A 24,706-nucleotide genomic window follows, 5' to 3' on the forward strand; every position below is an offset into this window, starting at 1 on the left:
CAATACATCCTATTTTACTATGATGTCTTACGAGGGCCTTGAAACTCCATTTGTCACATTTCTACTGATTGCACTAAAAATGAATACTTTCCCAATGATCGATTGTATTTTTTTCAGATCTCCTTACAGTACTTTCTGTATGTCCATCTGAACAGACATTATGACTGAACATTCACTCCTCACAGGGACTGTTTATCATTTATCATAACATGTTCTCACCTCTTTCTCAGCACAACGACTGTCAGCTGTGTCCGACACCTCTTGCTGAGGGTGAAGAGTTTGTCAACGATCCGTCTGGATTTGGCGATAAGCTGTCTGCTGCTGAGATCTAGCTGTCTGTAGCGCTGATGGACGGCAGGCTCCATTTTCCAGAAGTACTGGATGGCAGATGTGTTGAGGGCGTAGAATGTCGGTAGTCTCCGTACAAAGTTCTGGAACTCCTCTGCAAGGCAGACAGGTGTGAAGAGGTTTAATGCTCCATTGCAGTTCTGCTCCGCTTAGTACTTTATATGAATCTGTTAATTTTGGCTCATAGTCAAACGGATCACTTTAGGGAGATGGCACATGGGAATTGGTTTGCTGGGCCACCGTGGGGGAAACTGGAAGTGATACTATGTGACACATATGATAAATGGGGAGAGGCTGAACTAAACGTGGGTTTGTGTATGAAGTGTCCTAGCAGATCAAGCTAATTTCTGTGTGTGGAGGCCAAACAGAAACTGAAAATGTTACCTTGCTTCAGGATATCCGGTTTAATGAGTGAATAGGGGCATAACAGGAATTAACCAAAATATCTTCAGAGCTATCAATAGCCATTGAATAAATCCAACCTAATCTAACAAGTGACTGTGATATTTACAATTAACATTGGTGTGGATTTCTATCTGATTACAATAGGCATTTGTTCTCAGATTAGCCATTTTGTAATACACTACATGACCATAAGTATGTGGACGCCTGCTTATTGAACATTTAATTCCGAAATCATGGGCATTAATATGGAGTTGGTCCCCCTTTTGCTGCAGCCTCTACTCTTCAGGGAAGCCTTCCACTAGATATTGGAACATTGTTATGGGGACTTGCTTTCATTTAGCCACAAGAGCATTAGTGAGGTAGGGCACTGATGTTGCGTGATTAGGCCTGGCTCATAGTCGGCATTCCAATTAATTCCAAAGGTGTTCGATGGGGTTAAGGTCAGGCCAGTCAAGTTCTTCCACACCGATATTAACAAACCATTTATGTATGGACCTAGCTTTGTCCAGGAAACAGGAAAGGGCTTTACCCAAACTGTTGCGACAAAGTTGGAAGCACAGAATCATCTAGAATGTCATTGCATGCTGTAGAGTTAAGATTTCCCTTTACTGGAACTAAAAGGCACAGCCCCTACTGCTCAGCCATGGAAACCCCTTTCATGAAACTCCCGACAAACAGTTATTGTGCACATGATGCAAAACTCTTCATATGGGGATGGTTTCTGTTTTTTGAAAGTTACATATCTTGAAAACTTGATTGTTGACAAGCAAAACCTTTCAAGACCATGTCAAAATTGGACGAATGAAACAAATACAAAAATATTGTTTTGGGTGGAATTTTCCTTTAAAGTTGTTGTACTAGTCCACTTGTAGTCCTGATTGTTGCAAAATTCGTTCAAGATATGTGAATCGTTTCAGGAAACTAGGCGTATGTCGCACGTCACTACTTCACAGGAGAGGCATTTGAACGTAAACATGTAATTTTTTCAAAATTCATTTTTGGGGTGAAATGCCTTCTGGAACAAGTGATCATTCATGTGCCTTAATAACAATACAATGGTTAAATTACAAGCCTAGTTGGTTGGAATAAGGATGAATAAGGTGCCCAGAGTAAACTAGAGTAAACTCAGGCCCAAAAGCTAGAACATGCATTGATTTGGTTAGAAAACACTCTGAAGTTTCTAAAACTGTTTGAATGATGTCTGTGAGTATAACAGAACTCATAAGGCAGGCAAAAACCTGAGAAAAAAATCCAACCAGGAAGTGGGAAATCTGAGGTTTGTAGTTTTTCAAATCATTGCCTATCCAATATACAGGGTCTATGGGGTCATATTGCACTTCCTAAGGCTTCCACTAGATGTCAGCCGTCTTTAGAACCTTGTTTCAGGCTTCTACTGTGAAGGGGGAGAGAATAATTTCAAATGAGGTTTTTGGACATAAAGATGAACTTTATCGAACAAAACACACTTATTGTCTAAAATGGAGTCCTGTGAGTGCCATCCGGTGAAGATCAAAGGTTAGTGATTCATTTTAACGCTATTTCTGAGTTTTGTGACACCTCTCCTTCTTTGGAAAATGTCTCTCTGTTTCTCTGTGACTTGGCGCTGACCTAACATAATCGCAAGGTGTGCTTTCGCCGTAAATCAGACACTGTGGCTGGATTAACGAGAAGTTTATCTTTAAAATGGTGTATAATACTTGCATGTTTGAGGAATCTTAATTATGAGATTTCTGTTGTTTTGAATTTGGCGCCCTGCAATTTCACTGCCATCCAGTACTGTTGAGGTGGGACCTCCTAGAGAAGTTAACCACAGAAAAAGTTAAGAACCTTCCCGCTAGCCATGATTGGCTGAGATAGTGGATGGGCTAGACATGCCAAGAGATGAGTTTGGATTGGTCTGTCATGTAGCATGCTTTTGTCTAGAACATGAGCTGCTCAGTATGTGTAGGTAATCCTTTCTAACAACTATTTTTTTAAGGATATCACGAAAAACTGCAAATGTGTTGATAATGCTCTCCAATTTCTGGAAGACGATCATGCCATGCTTACTCTCTCTGACTCTGAAAATGAGTCAGACGATGAGGAAATCCCTGATTTAAGTAAAAACATTTTCATTGAACCAGACATTGTGGAGTCTTCTGGAACAGCGATGGACAGTGTTGTTGTCACAGAGGAAGTGCACTGAGTTTTGATATTGGTGGAAGCTAAGGAGATTAAGAAAATTCAGAAGCTTTATTGCAAATATGCGGAGGGAGTTGAAAAGAGAACACACAGAAGGCTGATGTATAAAACTCCTGAATCTGGATTACATCTTCAAACTAAGGGGGAGCATGACATCTGTGACAGAGACGTAGAAGTGTTCATCCATGTATACTGTAAGAGTCTTGCTAGCAACATTTTCAGATATTATACGTTTCTCTATTTAGTCAGAAAGTTGTTTATTGGCTAGCTACATGTCTAAATAAGAGAATCCACTATACAAGTAACCATTTACAGCTTCTGTATCCTGTGCATGTGACAAATAAACATAGATTTTATTTTAAATAGTGTGTGTTTACCAGACAGTAATGTGAAGAACATGACTTGCACCAAAGTCAAATTAGGACATAACGTTAGGCCAACGAGACAGTGTCCAAGTTCATCAAACCTCCAGTAGAATACCCTGCTTTTATTTCGTCACACTCACAACCGTAAGCTATTTTCTGTAATTATCTCACCATTCACTTGTAAATAATGATCTTGTGAGTTAATTTCCGTGTAATAATGAATTACAAAATGACCTCAAGTTAAGACAGTGTCAGCTACAATATGGTCATTATTTGAGCTGGCTAGCCAGAAAACATAACACTAGTTAGCTATCCAACCAGCTACAAACAAACTAAGACATTATTTAGATAGTTACTTTTATTTGCCGGATTTCTAGATTGACATACAGTTGAAGTCGGAAGTTCACACAAACTAGTCTTAATGACTCCAACCTAAGTCTTTCAACCACTCCAAAAATGTCTTGTTAAAAGCTCTTGAAGCTAGGGGGCACTATTTTTATGTTTGGAAAGATAACGTTCCCAAAGTAAACGGCCTATTTCTCAGGACTAGATGCTAGAATATGCATGTAATCGTCAGATTAGGATAGAAAACACTAAAGTTTCCAAAACTGTCAAAATATTGTCTGTGAGTATAACAGAACTGATATTGCAGGCGAAACCCTGAGGAAAATCAAACCAGGAAGTGGCTTCTATTTTGAAAACTCCATGTTCCATAGCCTGCCTTTGCTCCATTTAAAGGGATATCAACCAGATTACTTTTCCTGTCGCTTCCTCAAGGTGTCAACAGTCTTTAGACATAGTTTCAGGCTTTTATTTAGAAAAATGAGCGAGAAAGATAACATTGTGTCATTGTATGGCCGGGTGCCAGCAGTGTTTTGCTTGGCGCATCAGAGTTTGGGCAGCTATTGCCTTTCCCTCTCCTACTGAAAAAGAAGGTTGCGGTTGATATATTATCGATTATATATTTTAAAAACAACCCGAGGGTCGATTATAAAAAACGTTTGACATGTTTCTGTGGACATTACGGATACTATTTGGAATTTCTCTGCGTTGTCGTGACCGCTGTTTCCTGTGGATTTCTGAACATAACGCCCCAAATAAACTGAGGTATTTTGGATATAAAAATAATATTTATGGAACAAAAGGAACATTTATTGTGTACCTGGGAGTCTCGTGAGTGAAAACATCTGAACATCAAAGGTAAACAATTAATTTGATTGCTTTTCTGATTTTCGTGAACAAGCTACTTGATGCTAGGTGTTCATAATGTTTTGTCGAGTGATCGATAAACTTACACAAACCCTTGGATTGCTTTCGCTGTAAAGCATATTTTCAAAATTTGACACGAGAGGTGGATTAACAAAAGTCTAAGCTGTGTTTTGCTATATTGCACTTGTGATTTCATGAAAATAAATATTTTTTGTAATATTATTTGAATGTGGCGCTATGCAATTCAGCGGTTGTTGATGACAATTATCCCGCTAAAGGGATGGGTAGCATCAAGAAGTTATTAACAAACTATAGTTTTGTCAAGTCGGTTTGGACATCTACTTTGTGCATGACAAGTCATTTTTCCAACAATTGTTCACAGACAGATTATTTCAATATATCACAATTCCAGTGGGTCAGACGTTTACATACACAAAGCTGACTGTGCCTTTAAACAGCTTGGAAAATTCCAGAAAATTATGTCATGGCTTTAGAAGATTCTGATAGGGTAATTGACATCATTTGAGTCAATTGGAGGTGTATCTGTGGATGTATTTCAAGGCCTACCTTCAAACTCAGTGCCTCTTTGCTTGACATCATGGGAAAATCAAAAGAAATCCGCCAATATCTCAGATAACATTGTAGACTTCATTGTAGTCTGGTTCATCCTTGGGAGCAATTTCCCAACCCCTGAAGGTACCACATTCATCTGTACAAACAATAGTACGCAAGTATAAACACAATGGGACCACACAGCAGTCATACCGCTCAGGAAGGAGACATGTTCTGTCTCCTAGAGATGAACGTACTTTGGTGCGAAAGTGGAAATCAACCCCAGAACAACAGCAAAGGACTTCGTGAAGATGGAGGAAAACGTTACAAAAGTATCTATAGCCACAGTAAAATTAGTCCTATATCGACGTAACCTGAAAGGAATCAAGGAAGAAGCCACCATTCCAAAACCGCCATAAAACAGCCAGACTACTGTTTGCAACTGCACAAGGGGACAAAGATCTTACTTTTTGGAGAAACGTCCTCTGGTCTGATGAAACAAAAAGCTGAAGAACACCATCCCAACTGTGAAGCACGGGGTGGCATCATCATGTTTGTGGGGGTGCTTTGCTGCAGGAGGGACTGGTGCACTTCACAAAACAGATGGCATCATGAGGGAGGAAAAGTATGTGGATATATTGAAGCAACATCAGTCAGGAAGTTAAAGCTTGGTCGCAAATCGGTCTTCCAAATGAACAATGACCCCAAGCATTCTTCCAAAGTTGTGGCAAAATGACTTAAGGACAACAAAGTCAAGGTATTGGAGTGGCCATCACAAAGCCCTGACCTCAATCCTATAGAAAATTTGGGTCAGAACTGAAAAAGTGTGTGCGAGCATGGAGGCCTAGAAACCTGACTCAGTTATACCAGCTCTGTCAGGAGGAATGGGCCAAAATTCACCCAACTTATTGTGGGAAGCTTGTGGATGGCTACCCGAAACCTTTGACACAAGTTAAACAATTTAAAGGCAATGCAACCAAATACTAATTGAGTGCATGTAAACTTCTGACCCTTAGGGAATGTGATGAAGTAAATAAAAGCTGAAATAAATATTTTTCTATTTCTACTATTATTCTGACATTTCACATTCTTAAAATAAAGTGGTGATCGTAACTGAACTAAGACAGGGAATTTTTACTCTGATTAAATGTCAGGAATTGTGAAAAACTGAGTTTAACTGTATTTGGCTAAGGTGTATGTAAACTTCCAACTGACCTGTTTCAGGAAACTAGGTGTATGTCGCGCGTCACTACTTCACAGGAGAGCCGTTTGAACGTGAACTATTTTTAAAAATCAGAATGCGTTTTTTTTTCCAGAAATGCCTTCTCGAACCTGTGAACTTTCATGTGCCTTAATAAGAAACATGTATGCCATCTGTAAATACGAAAACAATTGTTAAATTACGAGCGTAGTTGGTTTAGCCACAGAAAACATGAGCAACCTTCCCACTAGCCATGATTGGCTGAGATAATGAGTGGGCTGGATATTCTGAGAGATGAGTTTGGATTGGGCTGCCATATAGCACGCTTCTGTATATTTGAGCTGGTCAGTATGTCTATTTAATCCTGTCTAACGCAGCTTTAAAAAAAATAAAATGTTTTGCATTGTAAAACTGCATAAATGTTGCTCTCCACTTTCTGGAGGACCGAGTTTTGAAATCAGTGGAATTCAAGTATGATAGCTAAGGAGATTGAGAAAAAAAACTGTCTCTGGATTACATCTTCAAACTAAGGGCAACCATGACATCCAACAGGAGACGCGCCCATCAATAATATATATGGGTAAGATAGTCTAGCTAGCTACATTTTCAGATATTACACGTTTCTAATTTTGACAAAGTGGTTTCATTTCAAGTTAGTGTACTGTTAGCTAGCTAATGTTAGCTGGCTGACCCGCTTGCAGGCAAACGTTACATGTATGATTGTATTATTCGTATCTTAGAGCCATTTGCTTGGCTAATTATAGCCTAATGTTAGCTAGCTAACATTGAACCTGGTTGATTAGCTACCCACAAATTCATTGAGGGTGGTAACGTCATGAGTTGGGATTATGGTTCATTGTTTACCTAGCTAGCTAGCTACATGTCTTAACAAAATACTTCACTATGCAAGTAATCATTTCGGGTGAGGTCATAAATTCAGTCTGGCCATCTACTCCTATTTCAGAGCACTCGTCTGTGTGTGTGCCAGAGCACAGAATAACTGATTAATTTACGAACACCTGTTGAATATGGCCGGTGACTCTAAACGTTGACAAAAACAACTTCATACAACTGTTTCCAGCAGCACAGTTAGTCACCATTGCTCTGGATAACGTAACAGCCTAATGAGCTCTGCTAGGGCGACTAAAATAGTCAGTGGGGTGTTCTCATTTGTGTCTAGAAGTAGCAAGCAAGCTAGCCAATGTTAGCCAGTTAGCTTGGGTGCTTGACTGCTTTTGTGAGATCAGAACGTTAGGATCAACCCTAATTATTCACTAGAGCATCAAGTATGCTCTTAACACTCCGAGAAATGCTCTGATTTTACTAACGGACAATCTAACAGCATAGTTGCAGTTACCAACGCTCTGGATAACGTAACAGCCTAACCAGCTCTAGGGCGAATAATGTTCAGTGAGATGTTTCCTCTTTCTGTCTGGAAATAGCTAGCAAATTGGCTTGGGTGCTTGACTGCTGTTAATACAGAACGCTCAGATCAACCTGTAAAGAGATGGGTGGGGCTAAAGCTTAAGAGTGTGTGAATGATGCTGAATGGGTGTAGACAAAGGGTTCTCCGGTAGTAGTACCAAAACATTCAAAGGCCATTTTCTCAAAAGGGAGTTTACAAGTTTATCAACTTTCAAAGCAGAATTACTTACCCATTGTTCCTCATGTAGTGTATGATATAAAAAAATGTTTAGCTCTGAGTCTCTACTTTTATCCAATGTAAAAAAAAACAATTGAACATTTTGCTATATAAGACCGATTTTGAGCCTGTCGGTCACATATACTAAATACATTTTTAAACGGATGGGTTTATTGCTGTATACATTTTGGACCACCAGACTGATGATGTCATGCAGCGTGTCATTTGTTTTTACACTTTTTCATAACACCAACGACAAGTTTGATGTCGGACGACAATAGAATGTTAACACCTTTGATCTTGAAATCTTTGGTTGTTTTGTACACTACTGTACTCACTCTGTTTAGCACACGGCCTCACATGGGAATCTTTAAAGAGATGGGTGGGGCTAAAGCTTAAAAGGTTGTGAATGATGCTGAAAGGGTGTTGTCAAAGAAGAGCTCTCCAGTAGGTGTACCAAAACATTCCAGGGACATTTTCTCAAAAGTTTACCAACTTCCAAAGCAGAATTACTTTCCCATTGTTCTTCAACGGTACTGTATGAACATTTAAAAAAACACAATTTCAAATTTTTAGACATAAGACCGTATCGAGTCAGTCGGTCACATATGTCCTCCCTCTGGTGGGTATGATCATCGCAAAACAAATTAATCCTACTTTTTGACCAGAATATGGGCAATATATCTATTTGATAATCATTCCGTACAACTGGAATAACGTATTTTCTCATTTACCAAGGGAAATCTAGGGTGGTAATTTACCCTACATGTTGTATAAATGGAAAACTCATGTTTGTGCAGCCTCAATTGTTTCAATTCCAATTTATTGAATCCATTAATTACAATGTGTCTTTAAAAAGTATAGTAATTTGGTATCAAGACCGGGGGGGAATTATCCCTACACTCGCCATATTTGAAATGTGTAAATAAATCAAGTCAATCCTGATTAGTTATCTAATGAAAATGTAGTCTAATTAAGATATTTCCAATGGCACACACATTGATTTGCCATTTCAGATGAAACATTGGAATGAAGTATAGGCCTACTACTCCTATAGTGTTATAAATATTTTCCATTTATCAGCCTTATATTTTCCGATGCTCTTGATAGGTCATTATTTCATTGGGGCGGATATTGAAAACCTAGACAACGAAGGTTACATATTTCTGGTTTCAATGTAAAATCAGCTAAAATCACTGGATTATTCTTGTGGGGTTTTCATTGCAATCAAGCTAGCTTATATTAGCACGCAGGTGCATGTAATCTCCCATTTAGTATTGTTTTAAGAAAACAAGCGCTAACAAAATGCTCCAATGCAAAGCTCTGCGTCTTTGTTGTGATCCACCCTTACAGTATAATGCTGTCAACATCAATGTTGTGGATTCAGTCCCACATATTAATGAAAGGTGTTTACTGACACAAAGCAGACACTCTAGACTCATCAATATTGACCTAACATTTAATTTGAATAATTAATCCTTAAAGTACATATTGAGTGTACAAAACATTAGGAACACCTGATCTTTCAATGACATAGACTGACCAGGTGAAAGCTATGATCCCATATTGATGTCACTTGTTAAATCCACTTCAACCAGTGTAGATTATGGGGATGAGACAGGTTAAAGAAGGATTATTAAACCGGGACAATTGAGATTTGGATTATGTATTTGTGATATTCAGAGGGTGAATGGGCACAACAAAAGATTGAAGTGGGTATGGTAGTAGGTGCCTGGCGCACCAGTTTGAGTGTGTAATGAACTGCAACGTTGCTGGGTTTTTCACGCTCAACAGTTTCCTGTGTGTATCAAGAATGGGCCACCACGCAAAGGACATACAGGCAACATGACACAACTGTGAGAAGCATTAGCGTCAACATGGGCCAGCTTCCCTGTGAAACGCTTTTGACACATTGTAAAGTCCATGCCCCCATATATTGAGGCTGTTCTGAGGGCAAAAGGGATGCAACTCAATATTAGGAAGGTGGTTCTATTATTTTGAACACTCAGGGTAGACATGAACCCATATATCTTGTCAGATGTCACATTCATCTCTGTGTTGTGTAATGTTCTGTGGCCTACCTACTGTACTTGGCTCTGTGTGCAAGTATCTTTAATGTTACAAACTCTTTCTATACTCTGAGTGTATCATCAATCTCATGCTCCCTACCTGACTCCTCAAAGTCCTGGTTGGCTATGTTCCAGGTGTCCCTGATGTGCATTAGGCTGGCCTCCATGGCCCTCAGGTCCACGTTGGGGCAGTTACACTGGGGGAAGCCTGGGCTGCAGCGGCACCAACAGTCATTGTCCCGGCACACAAACTGACCCTCCTCATTACAGCCAATGTAGTTCAGAGCCGCCTGGACAAACCTAGCCCTCAGGTACTCTGGTAGGATGGTCTGGAGACCTGGCAGAGGAGAGGATATGGTACTGTTTATACAGTATTTTACAATACTGGGTAAACTACAAAACAAATTACTGTAATATTAACTAGACTCAAATACTGTAGTAACTATAGCATATTGCATTTCTACAGTAAGTTTATATAGGACAGAATGAGGTACTTTCTAGTCACTTTATAGATACATTTCCACTGGCTTGTTCATACATGTCTATCAATCCCTGTGATTCACTTTGGAATCCAGTGGTTTGGTTTCCAATGCCAGACTGAAACACAGATTGAAGCTAAATTCCTTCTGACACTCTGGTGCCTCGTCTAATGCTTGGCAGAAAATAGAAACTGTGACAATTCCATCAGAATGTCTGGGTGTGTTCAATTCTGGATGGCCGACCTTGCAGATTAATCTTGTTTTCAGGGCTCTGAACCAGAACAGAGCTGACTGAGTCCAGGTTGTCATAGTTACTGCATCCAAGAGGGCCTGTCCTTGTTTCGGTCACCTAAAGAGAAAGACAGAGGCACATGGCAATAATCCACTGCACTGTGAGAGAGAGCCACTAAAGTCATTAAAAATGCAGGGATGCGGAGTTGAATGTCATGTGGAATGAGATGAACAACTAATAGTACACTCACTTTCTCCCATCTACCCTTCCACAGGACTAAATATATTACACCTTATTAAGACACAATTAAATGTTCACATCTACAGACATTACAAGTAGTCTAGATACAGTATTTCAGTTATTTGATGTATGACGCAACACCAAGGATGTGCGTTTTGACATTTAGTATAGTCTGTTATATGAAAACTCAGAGGCCACGTGAGATTATATCCAAAAAGTATGGTACACGAAGAAGCTTAAAGGTGCAGAGTAGGTTTGTTTGTCTACTCAGAGAACGTGAAGACATACAGTAGCAATGCAACCCAAAAGTCCTGTCATCTGACACAGGGGAGATGATGTGGATTCTCCCCAAAAATAAAAAAATAAATAAAAAATAAAAAATTTCGGGGGCAAAGGGAAGAAAGAAAATAAATCACTAGATTCACGCTGACAAACCTGGAAGACAGGATCTCTGTTCTCTGAGTGGGTGGTTAGATTGTGAACAATCACAGCTCAATCATCATTGACAAAAGGCTGATTTAAAGCTCCCGTATATCAAGGTTCCTCTGCCATCCTCCCAAGACAAACTGGAAGCCTGCAGGCTTATCCATCTCCCTCCCTGTCACTTAAAAATCGTTCTCCCCTTCCACCACAGTGGCTACTTAAAAGTAACTACATTGCCAGTGTAGATTAATGAGTACCTGTAATTATACTGTACATCCAGCAGAAAGGACACACTTTTCCTTTCCGTCTGTGGGCAGAACAGTCGGATTTCTTTGACACCTACTTTAAGGTCACTGGGAAAAAACATAGGGAAGGGTGAGACACGAGAAAGAAAAATAAAATAAACTGAACTGTGTCAAAAGTTCTCTATCCTTCAAAGCATTGAGACACCATAACCATGACCAACCTTATCAATGACATAAGTAGCAGTTATTCATTATATGAAAATCACAAGATGTTCATAAAAATTTTCACTCAACATTGAGGTTTGAGTTACTTTGAAACGGAGGAGCGGGGGAGAGAAAGAGTGTGTGAGAAAGAGAGAACGAGACAAAGCGAGGGTGGGAGAAAGAGGGGAAAAAGAACCAGAACTTTAGCAGGCCCATCGCCAGCATTTCCATTCTTTTTTTATTGATGCTTCGACACAGTTAATTAAAATCCCAGATGTGTCTACAGGGATGGGCAGATTAATTTCTAACACAGACAGATGTCCGACTTAAAGGGAAAATTGACCGAATGCAAATCTAAAGCTGGGTTTTCAATGCATAGCAATGAGACCATCTGCAACAAGGACCCAGCGGAGCAGAGCATGTGCACACTTAGTCGTTTCTATAAGAAATTGATTTAGAAAAAAAATACTCTAAACAGTGATTTGTATATTTCAGTATGGACAGTAACTTACGGGGAATTTGGGCGCTGTCATTAACTGGGAAATTGCCTGAATACAAATTGAAACATTTAAATGAGATGGATTGGAGATGGGGAGAGTGGGTGGAGAGAGGGAGGATTATATTAATATGCCAAAATCGATTGCAATTAAATCACGCTGACTATCACACATTCTAATTGTAGCTGTTTGATTGCTCTTAAAGGATTTCCTGGAATAATTTGTTTGTGTTGCTTGGTTATGTGATTAGGAGGGGACAGGGCCGGCCCCAGGTATGAGCGACATAAGTGGTCATTAGAGACTAAAAAATGAAAAAAACGACTTACTGTTGAGAATTAGAATACACAAGGTACAATTTCAAAATGTGGTTGTGCATCAACAGTTGTCAATTAGCCCATGTCAACATATTTTTTTTTAGATTGGTAAATTAATCTAGCCAGCTATCTGAACTTGTAGTAATCATGGCCGAATTACCAAGCGGGCACGAAGGGCATGAACCCTGTGGAGGCCCCCATTGATTTTGTTAGTCACGCTCAGTAAGATATCAAATTAACATCGCATAAGTCATGGCAAAATGTGTAGAATTTCAGGAAATTAGCTGTAAAACTGCACATTTCTCTCCACCTCAAAGCAAAAGCAGTAGAATTATATGAAATGAGTTATACAATTGCTAAACTTTCTCTCCACCCTATGAAAAAATTAAAATTGCAGAAAACTTGTTTTAAAATAGTAAGTTATACAACATTATATGTACGTCCCATGTAAAAAAAACATGTCAAATTGCAGCAAATTAACTTTTTCTTACTCTGGAGAGGGGGAAATAATCAAGAGTAGAGCCATTAAAATGTTTTTCCCATGAGCTGGAGGGGTCCCAACCAAATCTCTCTTAGGGCCCTCAAAAGGCTAGGGCCGGCCCTGGGAGGGGATGTGTCTAGTATACATCATCAAACAGTACTATTAGTCAGCACCAGCATTCTTTCACTCACTCCTCATGAAGCATGCATTCTTCCTCTGATTCGGGCAAGGATGTTTTAAAATGCCTCAGCCAAAGAATCTGCCACTGGGGACTTGTTTAAAGGTCTAACTAGCGGTTAGTGTTTGGGAATAGCTAATGGTTTTAAGGGAGGACGGCAAAAGTGCTCAAAAGTAGTGCAGTAACAAGCCTTTCATATTTTAATATACATGGTGCATTGCCTCAAGTGTCTTGGAAGCTCAATTATTTTCTGAATGGAAGCGTTAATATTATTATAATACCACTAAGGCAGAGGCATTGAAACTGAAAGAATCATGCCTTTTGTTAATTCAACCAATGGATAATTCCACAAAAGCAGGATAAAATGCCACTAAATGTGCCAGAGATGTCATGTATTTGAATAACAATGGGTATTAAGAGGCCTGTACTCCAACCTGTTTAGAAAAATATGGAATGCCAGTAATATTTCATAAGGAATGGCGATTCTTTGGAAATTGCTTCTTTCACTGCGCCAAAGAATCGGCCCATTTTTTATCACTGGGGCATAGCCTTAGTCAATGCTGCATATCCCCATTTACATCCTAGATGTGTTTATGATTGTTGAGACATTCTTTGAGGATTCCGGCCAGATGTTTTAAAACCACTGTTTTCCTGGCTTACACTATCATCGCTAGCAGAACTGACGTTAGCTAGCTACCTTAACAAGCTAAGGTTAGCCTACTTCATTGCAACGTGGATTTGGCTTTGAAACATGATAACATTTAGAAGGAAAATTAGAAGGAAAACATTTTGTCATGATTGTGATGTCGCCAGATTGACTTTACATGCAGTAAAAATGTAGCCAGCTAACCAAGATTGAGGGGACCACTGAATGTTTGCTAGCTAACATTAGCATTGCTAGCTATTTTTGATTAACTTTACTAGTAACAGTAATGGAGTGATTGAGCGGTGCTCTTCCCTTCTCTCAGAGCTGAATGATTCAGGTGCTCTGACCAGACAACGTTGCAGAGAGTAAACCGAGCTGGTTAAAGTTAAAGTTTACTCACAGCTTGCAATTGAGAAGCTTGACTGACGACCTAGACAGAGGTTTAACGGTAAGCGAAGCTGGCTACAGTTTATACCTTTATCTAAATTTGTAAAGTTCCCCAAGATTCTATGACTTTGATAGAAAATAACAAAGTTACTCTTGTTTTTGCATCCAAGGGTACCTTTTTATTGAGGGGGAGGACATCGAGACCATGATACTGTCATGACGTTGCCCTCTTTTAGTACAGCGAGCACCATCCCCCGCTCTCTGCTTCTACAACCAGACTGCTGTGGTCAGAGAGAGGTCGTAAATTCCTGAGGAGAAGACCCTACTTCATGGCCACACAGTATAAGAGACAGAGTGAAAATTTATAGAGAACAAAGGAATTTCTTCCACCTCACAGAACTTGAGGTCCGAACAAATTTCATGTTCCGGAGAAGCTATAAAAGATCGGTGAAGAATCCAGCTACAAACTGGTCTGTTTGTTACAACTTGGGAAAGCTCATGGGAGACAGTGTGGCCACATTATCATAATGCTGTTTATATAATAGCCTCATATATGAGGTTTACATCTAATTGTTGTAATAGATGAATGAGTATGATACCGTTTGTAAAATTGTGTAATGTGATTTTGGACTGTTTAATGAAGGAAACTCCAATTCCCTTTTGAGTTGAACTTAATCAGAGGACCGCCCCTGAGCCCAGTTAGGGTCAGGCATCCTGGGACAGACCCTTTTCTGCAATTCCAAATAAAACCCAACTCAGTCAGACCATGTTTCTTTCAATCACGGGAGTACAAAGATTGCAGACCATTGCTGAATCTTTTAACCATACCACGTGGTTAAACTCTTAGACTATCGATACCGACAGAATAAGAAAAATCTTTGATATTAATTACTAGTCTGCAGCTAGTAATTCGGTATCATTGAACGCGAAGAACGACAACCGCCGAAACATCCATTCAACACCAACATGAATGAATGTCACTCTGAACTATCCTGAGAGAGAGAGAGAGAGAGAGAGAGAGAGCGAGAGAGAGAATTCTACAAAGGAAACAAACTTTTCACCAGTGATCAAGACCACACACTGAGGGTAAATATATATATATTGATTGCAATTGTTCCCGAATGAGTGCAAAGGATTAGCATTTTAATTGTTATAATTATCAACTCTGTTGTGACTTCTCAGCTGACCCCGACTCCCCGTTTTGTCCACCAAGCCGTGATGCCGGTTTAGCCCACTAGGGCTAAACCCTTATCATTTCTTGTAACTATATTTACTTTGTGTTTTGTTTATGCATTTCTGTGAATTACTTAGTAAGTAATAAATAAATGATTTAAATGACTGGGTTCGTGCAGATAACCAACAATTTACGACATTTGGAATGAGACTAACGTGAGGTAAAGTAAATAACTCATTAATCAGAAGACTATGGATTAGATATGAAAATATCTGAAAAGTTATTTTAGGAAATTATAACTTTGTAATCTGAATATTTTCCTTGGTGCCCCGACTTCCTAGTTAATTACAGTTACATGATTAATCAGTTTGATCGCGTAATACTAATTACAGAGAATCTTTGCTAAAAACTAAGTCTTCAATTCAATGATAGTAAAGACACGACAATACTGTAAGGTTCTATCTGACATTTTTGTCAAAAATCGGTCAGTAACATATCTTCAGATGGTTCTTCATATGTCTGTGAAGTTAGATTTTTGAAAAAGTAAAGTGAAAAAAAGGAAAAACTAGTAAATTTGATCTGCATGAACCCATTTGAACCCATTGTCTCTATACTGTTCTATCTGAAATTGAATCACAAGCCTTAACAAATTCAGACAGGCCAATCAGACCATCTCTTTGCCATCTGCCGCTAAGTATGGTCTTGGCCAGGTGTGGACAACCCCAGTCCCCGGAGTCCTGATTGGTGTCACTTTTGTCCCAGCACCAGCTTACACACCTGACACCAATAATCAACTAATCATGATCTTCAGTTTAGAAGGCAATTAGTTTAATCAGCTGTGTTTGCTAGGGATGGGGGGAAAGTTACAATCTGTCCCCGAGGAGTGTAGCTGCCCATCCCTGGTCTGAGCTAGTCTAGCCAACAAGCAAAATCTTAAAGTATAATAAATCTTCAAGTAAATAATGTTGTCCCATCATTCAGTGATGACAGTAATTTGTCTGATGATCATAATACCTTTCTTCATGTATTTGATGATGTGTTCTGACTATCTTGGCAAACTAGTGTTATTCTATCATTTACATATTGAAATAGCTACAGTTTTTCCATCAAATCCGTTCTACATCTTGAACTGCTGCTGCTGTCATTTTTCACTATATTTATCTTGCGTTCCAAAGCTTAACCATAACAAGTTATCTTAATTCTCCTACAAATGAACCATAACAGGACATGAATGATTAAACACCACATCCTAGCTGACCAGAAGATTGGGTGAAAAACACTCCTCTATCCTTTCTCACATCGATGGCTAGTTGTTTTTCAAGCTAATTGTAATAAACCTCAGTAGAAATTGTCCAGAGTTGTAAATCAAACTTAAACCACCTGATTTATGTCCACCTGGTGCTTTTAGTGTTTCCTGTTTGTGTTCCATGCTCACTGGTAGGTTAAAGAACGATTTATTATGGACAGCGTGAGACATCTTAACTCATACCCAAAATGGCTGACAAATGGGGCAAGCTCTCGAAGAAATTATTGAAATGGAACCAATGATTCGTCTCGCATGCGTAATTGTAGAGGCACCACTTCCCATCCTCATCTATTTCATTTTCCCATTCCCTTTCTTTTTTACCCGGCGTGTTACACTTCCAAAAAGTTTTGGGACACTGGAGAATAAGAGCTCCTCCCAGCTGCCCACTGCACTGAGGCAAGGAAACACTGGCACCACAGATAAATCTACGATCATTTCAGTAAGCATTTTTCTTACGGCTGGCCATGCTACCCCTACCCTTACGGTTGGCCATGCTACCCCTCTTACGGCCACCTGGCTACACCTACCCTGGCCAACAGCTCTGTACCCCCCGCAGAAATGTGCACAAGTCCCCCCCCCGGTTATCCTTCACCCAAATCCAGACAGCTGATTTTCTGAAAGAGCAGCAAAATCTGTATCCCTACAAATCAGCTGGGCTGGACAATCTGGACCCTCTCTTTCTAAAATTATTCGTTGCAACACCTATTAGAGGATCCAAATATATAAAACATTTTTTAATTAACCTGGGATAGGGGGCAGCATTTTCACTTTTGGATGAAATGCATGCCCCGAGTAAACTGCCTCCTCCTCAGTCCTAGATGCTAATATATGCATATTATTAGTAGTATTGTATAGAAAACACTCTGAAGTTTCTAAAACTGTTTGAATGATGTCTTGTCTGTGAGTATAACAGAACTCATATGGCAGGCGAAAACCTAAGAAAAATCCAACCAGGAAGTGAGAAATCTGAGGTTTGTAGTTTTTCAAAGCTTGGCCTACCGAATACACAGTGTCAAGTTGCACTTCCTAAGGCTTCCACTAAATGTCAACCATCTTTAGAAACTTGTTTTAGGCTTCTGCTATAAAGGAGGGGGGAATGGGAGCTGAATGAGTAATGGGTCTTGCAGAGTGTCAGACTCGTGAGGCGCGGTCCCGACAGAGTTAGCTCTCATTCCAGTGCTTTTCTACAGACAATGGAATTAGTTTGACATGTTTCTAGCGGAACTCCTGCGCTAGAAATGTCAAAAAAATATTTCAAAAAATTACTAGTCTGTTCAACCTCTCTTTCGTATCGTCTGAGATCCCCAAAGATTGGAAAGCTGCCGCGGTCAGCCCCCTCTTCAAATGGGGAGACACTCTAGACCTAAACTGTTATAGACCTCTATCCATCCTGCCCTGCCTTTCTAAAATCTTAGAAAGCCAAGTTGACAAACAGATCACCGACCATTTCGAATCCCACCGTACCTTCTCCACTATGCAATCTGGTTTCCGAGCTGGTCATGGGTGCAACTCAGCCACGCTCAAGGTCCTAAACGATATCATAACCACCATCGATAAAAGACAGTACTGTGCAGCCGTCTTCATCGACCTGGCCAAGGCTTTCAACTCTGTCAATTCTTTTCGGCAGACTCAATAGCCTTAGTTTATCAAATGACTGCCTCGCCTGGTTCACCAACTACTTCTCAGATAGAGTTCAGTGTGTCAAATCGGAGGGCCTGTTGTCCGGACCTCTGGTAGTCTCTATGGGGGTGCCACAGGGTTGAATTCTTGGGCTGACTATTTTCTCTGTCTATATCAATGACGTCACTCTTGCTGCCGGTAATTCTCTGAATCACCATTCTGTGTCTGTGTACATCTGGCCCTTCTTTGGACACTGTGTTAACAAACCTACAAACAAGCTTCAATACCATACAACACTCCTTCCGTGGCCTCCAACTGCTTTTAAATGCAAGTAAAACTAAATGCATGTCCTTCAATCTATTGCTGCCCGCACCCGCCCACCCGACTAGCATCACTACTCTGGACGGTTCTGAATATGTGGACAACTACAAATACCTAGGTGTCTGGTTAGACTGTAAACTCTCCTTCAGACTCACATTAAGCATCTCCAATTCAACATTTAATTTAGAATCGGCTTCCTATTTGGCAACAAAGCCTCCTTCACTCATTCTGCCAAACGTACCCTCATAAAACTGACTATCCTATCGATCCTTGACTTCAGCGATGTCATTTACAAAACAGCATCTAACACTTTACTCAGCAAATTGGATTTAGTCTATTACAGTACCATCTGTTTTGTCACCTACGCCCCATATACTACCGACCACTGCGACCTGTATGCTCTTGTTGGCCAAACCCACTGGCTCCAGGTCATCTAGGTAAAGCCCCGCCTTATCTCAGCTCACTGGTCACCATAGCAACACCCACCCGTAGCACATGCTCCAGCAGGTATATTTCACTGGTCAATCCCAAAGCCAACACCTCATTTGGCCGCCTTTCCTTCCAGTTCTCTGCTGCCATTGACTGGAACAAATTGTAAAAATCACTGAAGTTGGAGACATATCTCGTTCTCTAACTTTAAGCATCAGCTGTCAGAGCAGCTTACCATTGTACCTATACACAGCCCCTCTGTAAGTAGCACACCCAACTACCTCATCACCATATTGTTATTTTTTTGTTGTTCTTTTGCAACCCAGCATCTCTACTTGCACGTCACCATCTGCACATCTATCACTCCATTGTTAATGCTAAATTGTAATTATTTCGCCTCTATGGCCTATTCATTGCCTTACCTCCTTAATCTTACTACGTTTGCACACACTGTACATATACTTTTCTATTTTGTTACTGACTGTACATTTGTTTATCCCATGTGGAACTCTGTGTTGTTGTTTTTGTCGCACTGTTTTGCTTTATCTTGGCCAGGTCGCAGTTATAAATGAGATCTTGTTCTCAACTGGCCTACCTGGTTAAATAAAGGTACAATTCAATTAAATACAGTAGCTACAGGGTTTTCTCCTCTTGAAAATCTCTAAAAGCCATTGTCCGGTGCTCTCTCTGAGAAGCTTTTGTCTTGCCATCCGTCTTCATCTTAGTGAGGTAGAAATCCATGGCCTGAATTAAAGCCTGCTGATGCTGTGAATATTTCACATCAGTCACCTGAAACTGCCTCCCAACAAATGCAACTCCGAGAACTTCTGCTCCATTCATCTTAATCAGAGGATTTTAGCAACACTTTGTCCACGAGGACACTTCCAACGCAGCCATGATGTGTCCTTTTGCCAATTCAATTTAATGACTATGCCTTATCTGTCTGTGGTTGCCCATGATGGGATAGCACTGGGATGAGTCAATAAAAAATGGAAGGACGCTTACAAAACAGCAAGTGAGTTTTTAATTAATCTCAGATAATGTTAGGAATCAACACTCAGCTGTATAATTTTGTTAGGGACGACCATCACAGTGGTTCCCAAAGCCTCATTATGAGCAAAACAGTCCAGCAGTGTAGTTTTATACAACTACTTAAAGAAACTTAAATTAGCTGGGATGGCTTACCAGCTCGTCCAAAACGACCATTTGGAAAACACCGCTCTAATACAAGGTGCCTGTGCTAGGGAAATTCCTCATTGATAATCCTGTCATTGTCACAGGTACATGTAAATATACCACAGGCTCACATGGAAACTGCCAAACGTCCTGCTGTGAAAAGGGCAAACTCAGCCGATCAGACTCATTATTCAGTAATAATGATGGTCCCAGCTAGAGGGCTCTGGGAATGAAAGATGGAATGAATTGATGATATTTAAATCAAACACACATCCTGCTATTTATGAAACTTTCATCCTGGCGCCAACAGACACAACTACAGCACACATCACAGATGGAACTACAAAGCAAAACTGCTAGGTTTATTCTAACCATTGTATGGTTACCTTGATGGCTGTGGATGCTATTTGGATGTGGTGTAGCTTGCGCAAGGTGCCTTCCCTGTCGATGAAGTAGGATGCAGCCAGCTGGTGGAGTGCCTCCAGAGTCACGGCCGTACCGTTGGCCTCGCTTGCCTCCACTGTCCTACTCAACCTCCGCTTGTCCACAAAGATCATTAACGACTCCTCCCCTAAACACAAACAAGGGCACAGAACGGCGCAGAATATGCACTGAGAACTGGGCCGGGAATAGTCCACATCCAACACGACACCTATACAGCACAGAGATAATGTGTTTCTGAACCTGAGAAATGGGCCTTCCAATCATTCCACCAATAAATAAAAGGTGTATTATTCTTACCCCCCAGGGTGGCTGAGAGTAGAAAGTGTGTTCCGTACTTCCTGATGATGCTGTCTGTGATAGAGCTGAGGCTGGGCCGTCTGCCCAGGTGCCTTATGGTCTGAAGGAACTCGGGGTCCAGAGGCAGAGCCAGACCATTGTTATCCTGTCTCTCTAGAGCCAGGCTGTTCACCTTCCAGCGGCCAAACTCCCTGCAATGTCACACACAAACATTATTACGCACACACAAACAAGCTCACAGGCAGGGATGCACACACACACTGGCAGGGCACACTCCATTAGCAAACACCCTCTATCATAGTCATAAGGAAGAGAGAGAAAAATGGCTCAAGAGCATGTTACAGCCAGACCCAGCCCACAACCCCAGTGCCCTCTGCCAAAATAAAGAGTAGACCGTCTAAAGGTCCGCAGAGGCCCTGGCACCGCCCCAGAATGAGGCCAATGTCTATCTGTGCTCTGAGTATTGAAAGAAGAATACAACATAGGATTATACTGTTCCAATTGCAGAGTGGACAGAACAACACAGCTTGGGCTGCATTAGAAGACTCATATTCAGATTCAGGCCATGCTGGGTGGAAAATATCATGTCTGCACAGCAACTCCGGTGGCATTTGGATCTTTATGTGCCATTTCCTAAAAGATGAATGGTACCATGCTGTTTTCAATGTGTTCTGATAATTACTCTGTGCCTATCATGAAAACACTGTCCTTCCCCAACACTTTTTACACAATGGTGCAATCTCGGTTGTGTAGAGTGACTTGTGATGCCCTGCGGCTGGACTGGTTTGTAATCACTGGGGAAGACATTCTGCTCAAAGGGCGCAAGCACACACACACACACTGTGCTGATGAGCTGCTCTCAAGGGTCCTCTGTAGAGGCTAAGACCCTCTGATGAGGATAAAGGGTCTTGATATCCATGCTGGCAGAGCAGGGTTCCAACGGTCTTTATCTAGATTATCATGTGGCTCAAATAGCCCATAATAACCAGGGTATAGTGGTCAAGCCTGTTATGGAAAGAAGAAAGCAGAATTGTAAAGCTGTCAGACATGAGTGCTGCTGAGGTGTATTATTCCATTATAAGCAGTCCATGTTGCGAGTGTTCCACCACAGCAAGGATACTATATCTATACCTCACATTTCTATGTGAATTTGGTCAGGTCGCCCAAAACTTTATATATTGCAGCTTTAATAACATCAGTGGGATTGCAATTGACACCACATGTGGTGAATAAACAAAGTGTTAAATGAATCACTTTGGAATCAACACTGTGTGGTGTTGTTACTCAACTGTGTTGAGTTAATTTCCATTAACTCTGATTAAAAATGACGTAGAAGGGGCCTTGTTCACATTTTCCCAGAATGCTTTGTTGCAGGTTGATTTATAGAAATGTATTTTAATATTTGTGTTTCTGCATAAACATTGATTGATTATTTGAACTAAACTAATCCAATCTGTAATTGCAGAGTATACAAAACATTAAGAACAGTTCCTCCCATGACATAGACTGACCAGGTGAAAGTTATGATCTCATATTGATGTCAATTGTTAAATCCACTTCAATCAGAGTATATGATGGGGAGGAGACAGGTTGAAGAAGAATTGAGACATGGATTGTATATTGTCGTGGAAATTCTAATCAATAATGAGGAGAGACAAGGTCAATCACCAATCAGGATATTACTTTATTCAAACCTTATTAATAAGGGAACATAGAGCAATTTGCTTCCACGATATTGAGGCTGGTTGACTCAACACTCCCAAGTGTTGTGGCGAGCAGCTCTGATACAAATAATCAAACATAGATTTTATATTAAAGATACACCATCTTGGTCTACATGACAAACAACAGATGCATGGAATGGGTCAAATGGTGAGACTTGATATATGAGAAAGGAGTGTCCCCCAGCCAGATAGCATTTGTTATGAAGACTTTTCTTATTGTACAGAGTTTGGTCCCTAAGACAAGGCTCTGATCTCGTCCTTTGTACTTCACAGTACGGAGACACCAACTCATTCTATGGCATAAATCAAATGTAAAGTCCAGAGGGGAGTGAGTCTCTGGGTCATACACTAGGTATAGGATAACGTACAATTGTACATCAGAGATGACGTACAATTGTTCCAGACACTACCCCACACATCTTGTCACGCCTTACCTTCCCCAAGGCCAAAGGAGGGAGTGACTGGCACACAAACATTGTGGACACAAGTAATTGGTTCCCCATTAATCACGGCATCCCTTCACATGGTTTAAAATAGGTAAAGACACATTCACATATGAAGACAATGTTTCCTCCTGTCCTCCTCTCTATCTGATATTCTGCATAGCACCAGGGACATGTGATAGACAATTTTGACTTCTCCCCTCTCTGGACCCCAGGTGACTGAGACCCATATAAGGGAAGGAGTGCAACTCTACGGACAATTCCTTCAACCTCATGGCTTGGTTTTTGCTCTGACAACTGTGGAACCTTACATAGACAGGTGTGTGCCTTTCCATATCATGCCCAATCAATTAGATTTACCCCAAGTTTTAGAAACATCTCAAGGATGATCAATGGAAACAGGTTGCACCTGAGCTCAATTTAGAGTCTCATAGCAAAGGGTCTGAATACTTATGTAAATAAGGTGGTTCTGATTTTATTGGGAATACATTTTCAGAAATATCTAAAATGCTGTTTATGCTTTCTCATTATGGGGTATTGTGTGTAGATTGATAAGGAAAACATTTTAATAAATTTTAGAATAAGGCTATAATATACAAAATGTGGGAAAAGTGAAGGGGTCTGAATACTTTCAAAATATACTGTATAGTCATAAGGGTTTACTTTAAATTCAAACACATTCACTTAGGAAGTCACTTGGTAAAGGCTTCAGGAATAGAATGTATTGAATGCAACAACCATGTCTCTGTCACTTACAAACACAGTCATGGGTGGGTATCTCTCACATTCACTTGAAAGGCATAATGGAAAATATGCAAATAAAGCTTTACAAACTGCAATATTAAAACACTGTGAGTATAAAAATTCTGATCTCATATGCGCTGTGTAGACACGCATGCTGATGTGATATTACACACTGCCATTACACTGGGTGTTCTGTCGTGGAATTTACAACAAACAGATATGCACGCATATATACACTCGCGCGCACACACAGCAACACTAATTTATTTCTGGAGAGAACACCCCCAGGAGTCCGTGCTAACTGTCAATCAAAATCTCACCAATGAGAATTTCCACAGAGGAAAAAACAAGTGAAAAAATAAAGTAGCCAACAGGAATCAGTTCATTAGGGCCTGTTTCATGACGGATTTCCCTATAACGAGGGGCCATTAATGGTACTCCTTCCACTAAGCTGAGGGGGAGAAAGGGAGGGAGGGAGAGGGAACAAGGGAATAAAGGAGCAAGGGAGTGGAGGAGAGCTTAACCGTAATCGACACAAAGCTTCTGGGGATTTCTGATGGGCAGTTATGGATTCCGCTGCAGGTTAGCAAGGACACACACACACACATTCTGGTGGGCAATTCCACCACTGGCCCCTGGCAGTATGTGAGCGACAGGGGTTCCAACTAGTATGTGTGTGTGAGTGTCAGACCTAGGTTCAAATACATGTGTATTTAGTAATAGTTATTGA

The 24,706-nt window shown here is 40.5% G+C and overlaps 1 protein-coding gene and 1 long non-coding RNA gene across 4 annotated transcripts in view; one reads left to right on the top strand and one right to left on the bottom strand.

Moving 5' to 3' along the window:
* LOC110521697 (BMP/retinoic acid-inducible neural-specific protein 3) overlaps positions 1 to 24,706 on the bottom strand; it is a 105,227-nt gene that overhangs the window by 34,446 nt on the left and 46,075 nt on the right. For 2 of the 3 annotated variants that reach the window (XM_036968751.2, XM_090231873.1), the window contains 5 exons: positions 21,066 to 21,256; positions 20,711 to 20,895; positions 10,695 to 10,800; positions 10,073 to 10,309; positions 220 to 442 (listed from right to left, as the gene is read on the bottom strand). In XM_036968751.2, coding sequence (XP_036824646.2) covers positions 220 to 442; positions 10,073 to 10,309; positions 10,695 to 10,800; positions 20,711 to 20,895; positions 21,066 to 21,256 — 942 coding nt within the window. Of the gene's footprint in view, positions 1 to 219; positions 443 to 10,072; positions 10,310 to 10,694; positions 10,801 to 11,603; positions 11,689 to 20,710; positions 20,896 to 21,065; positions 21,257 to 24,706 lie in introns of those variants that run through there. The other variant, XM_090231872.1, reaches the window with a different exon arrangement.
* On the top strand, positions 14,143 to 15,637 carry LOC149983984 (uncharacterized). Its single transcript, XR_016495211.1, has 2 exons — positions 14,143 to 14,359; positions 14,469 to 15,637. It is a non-coding gene; the product is annotated as an uncharacterized LOC149983984 (long non-coding RNA).

This window comes from Oncorhynchus mykiss, chromosome 4 (genome assembly GCF_057628025.1).
Source record: "Oncorhynchus mykiss isolate SJ-2025 chromosome 4, ASM5762802v1, whole genome shotgun sequence".
In the NCBI taxonomy this organism is placed as follows: Eukaryota; Metazoa; Chordata; class Actinopteri; order Salmoniformes; family Salmonidae; genus Oncorhynchus; species Oncorhynchus mykiss.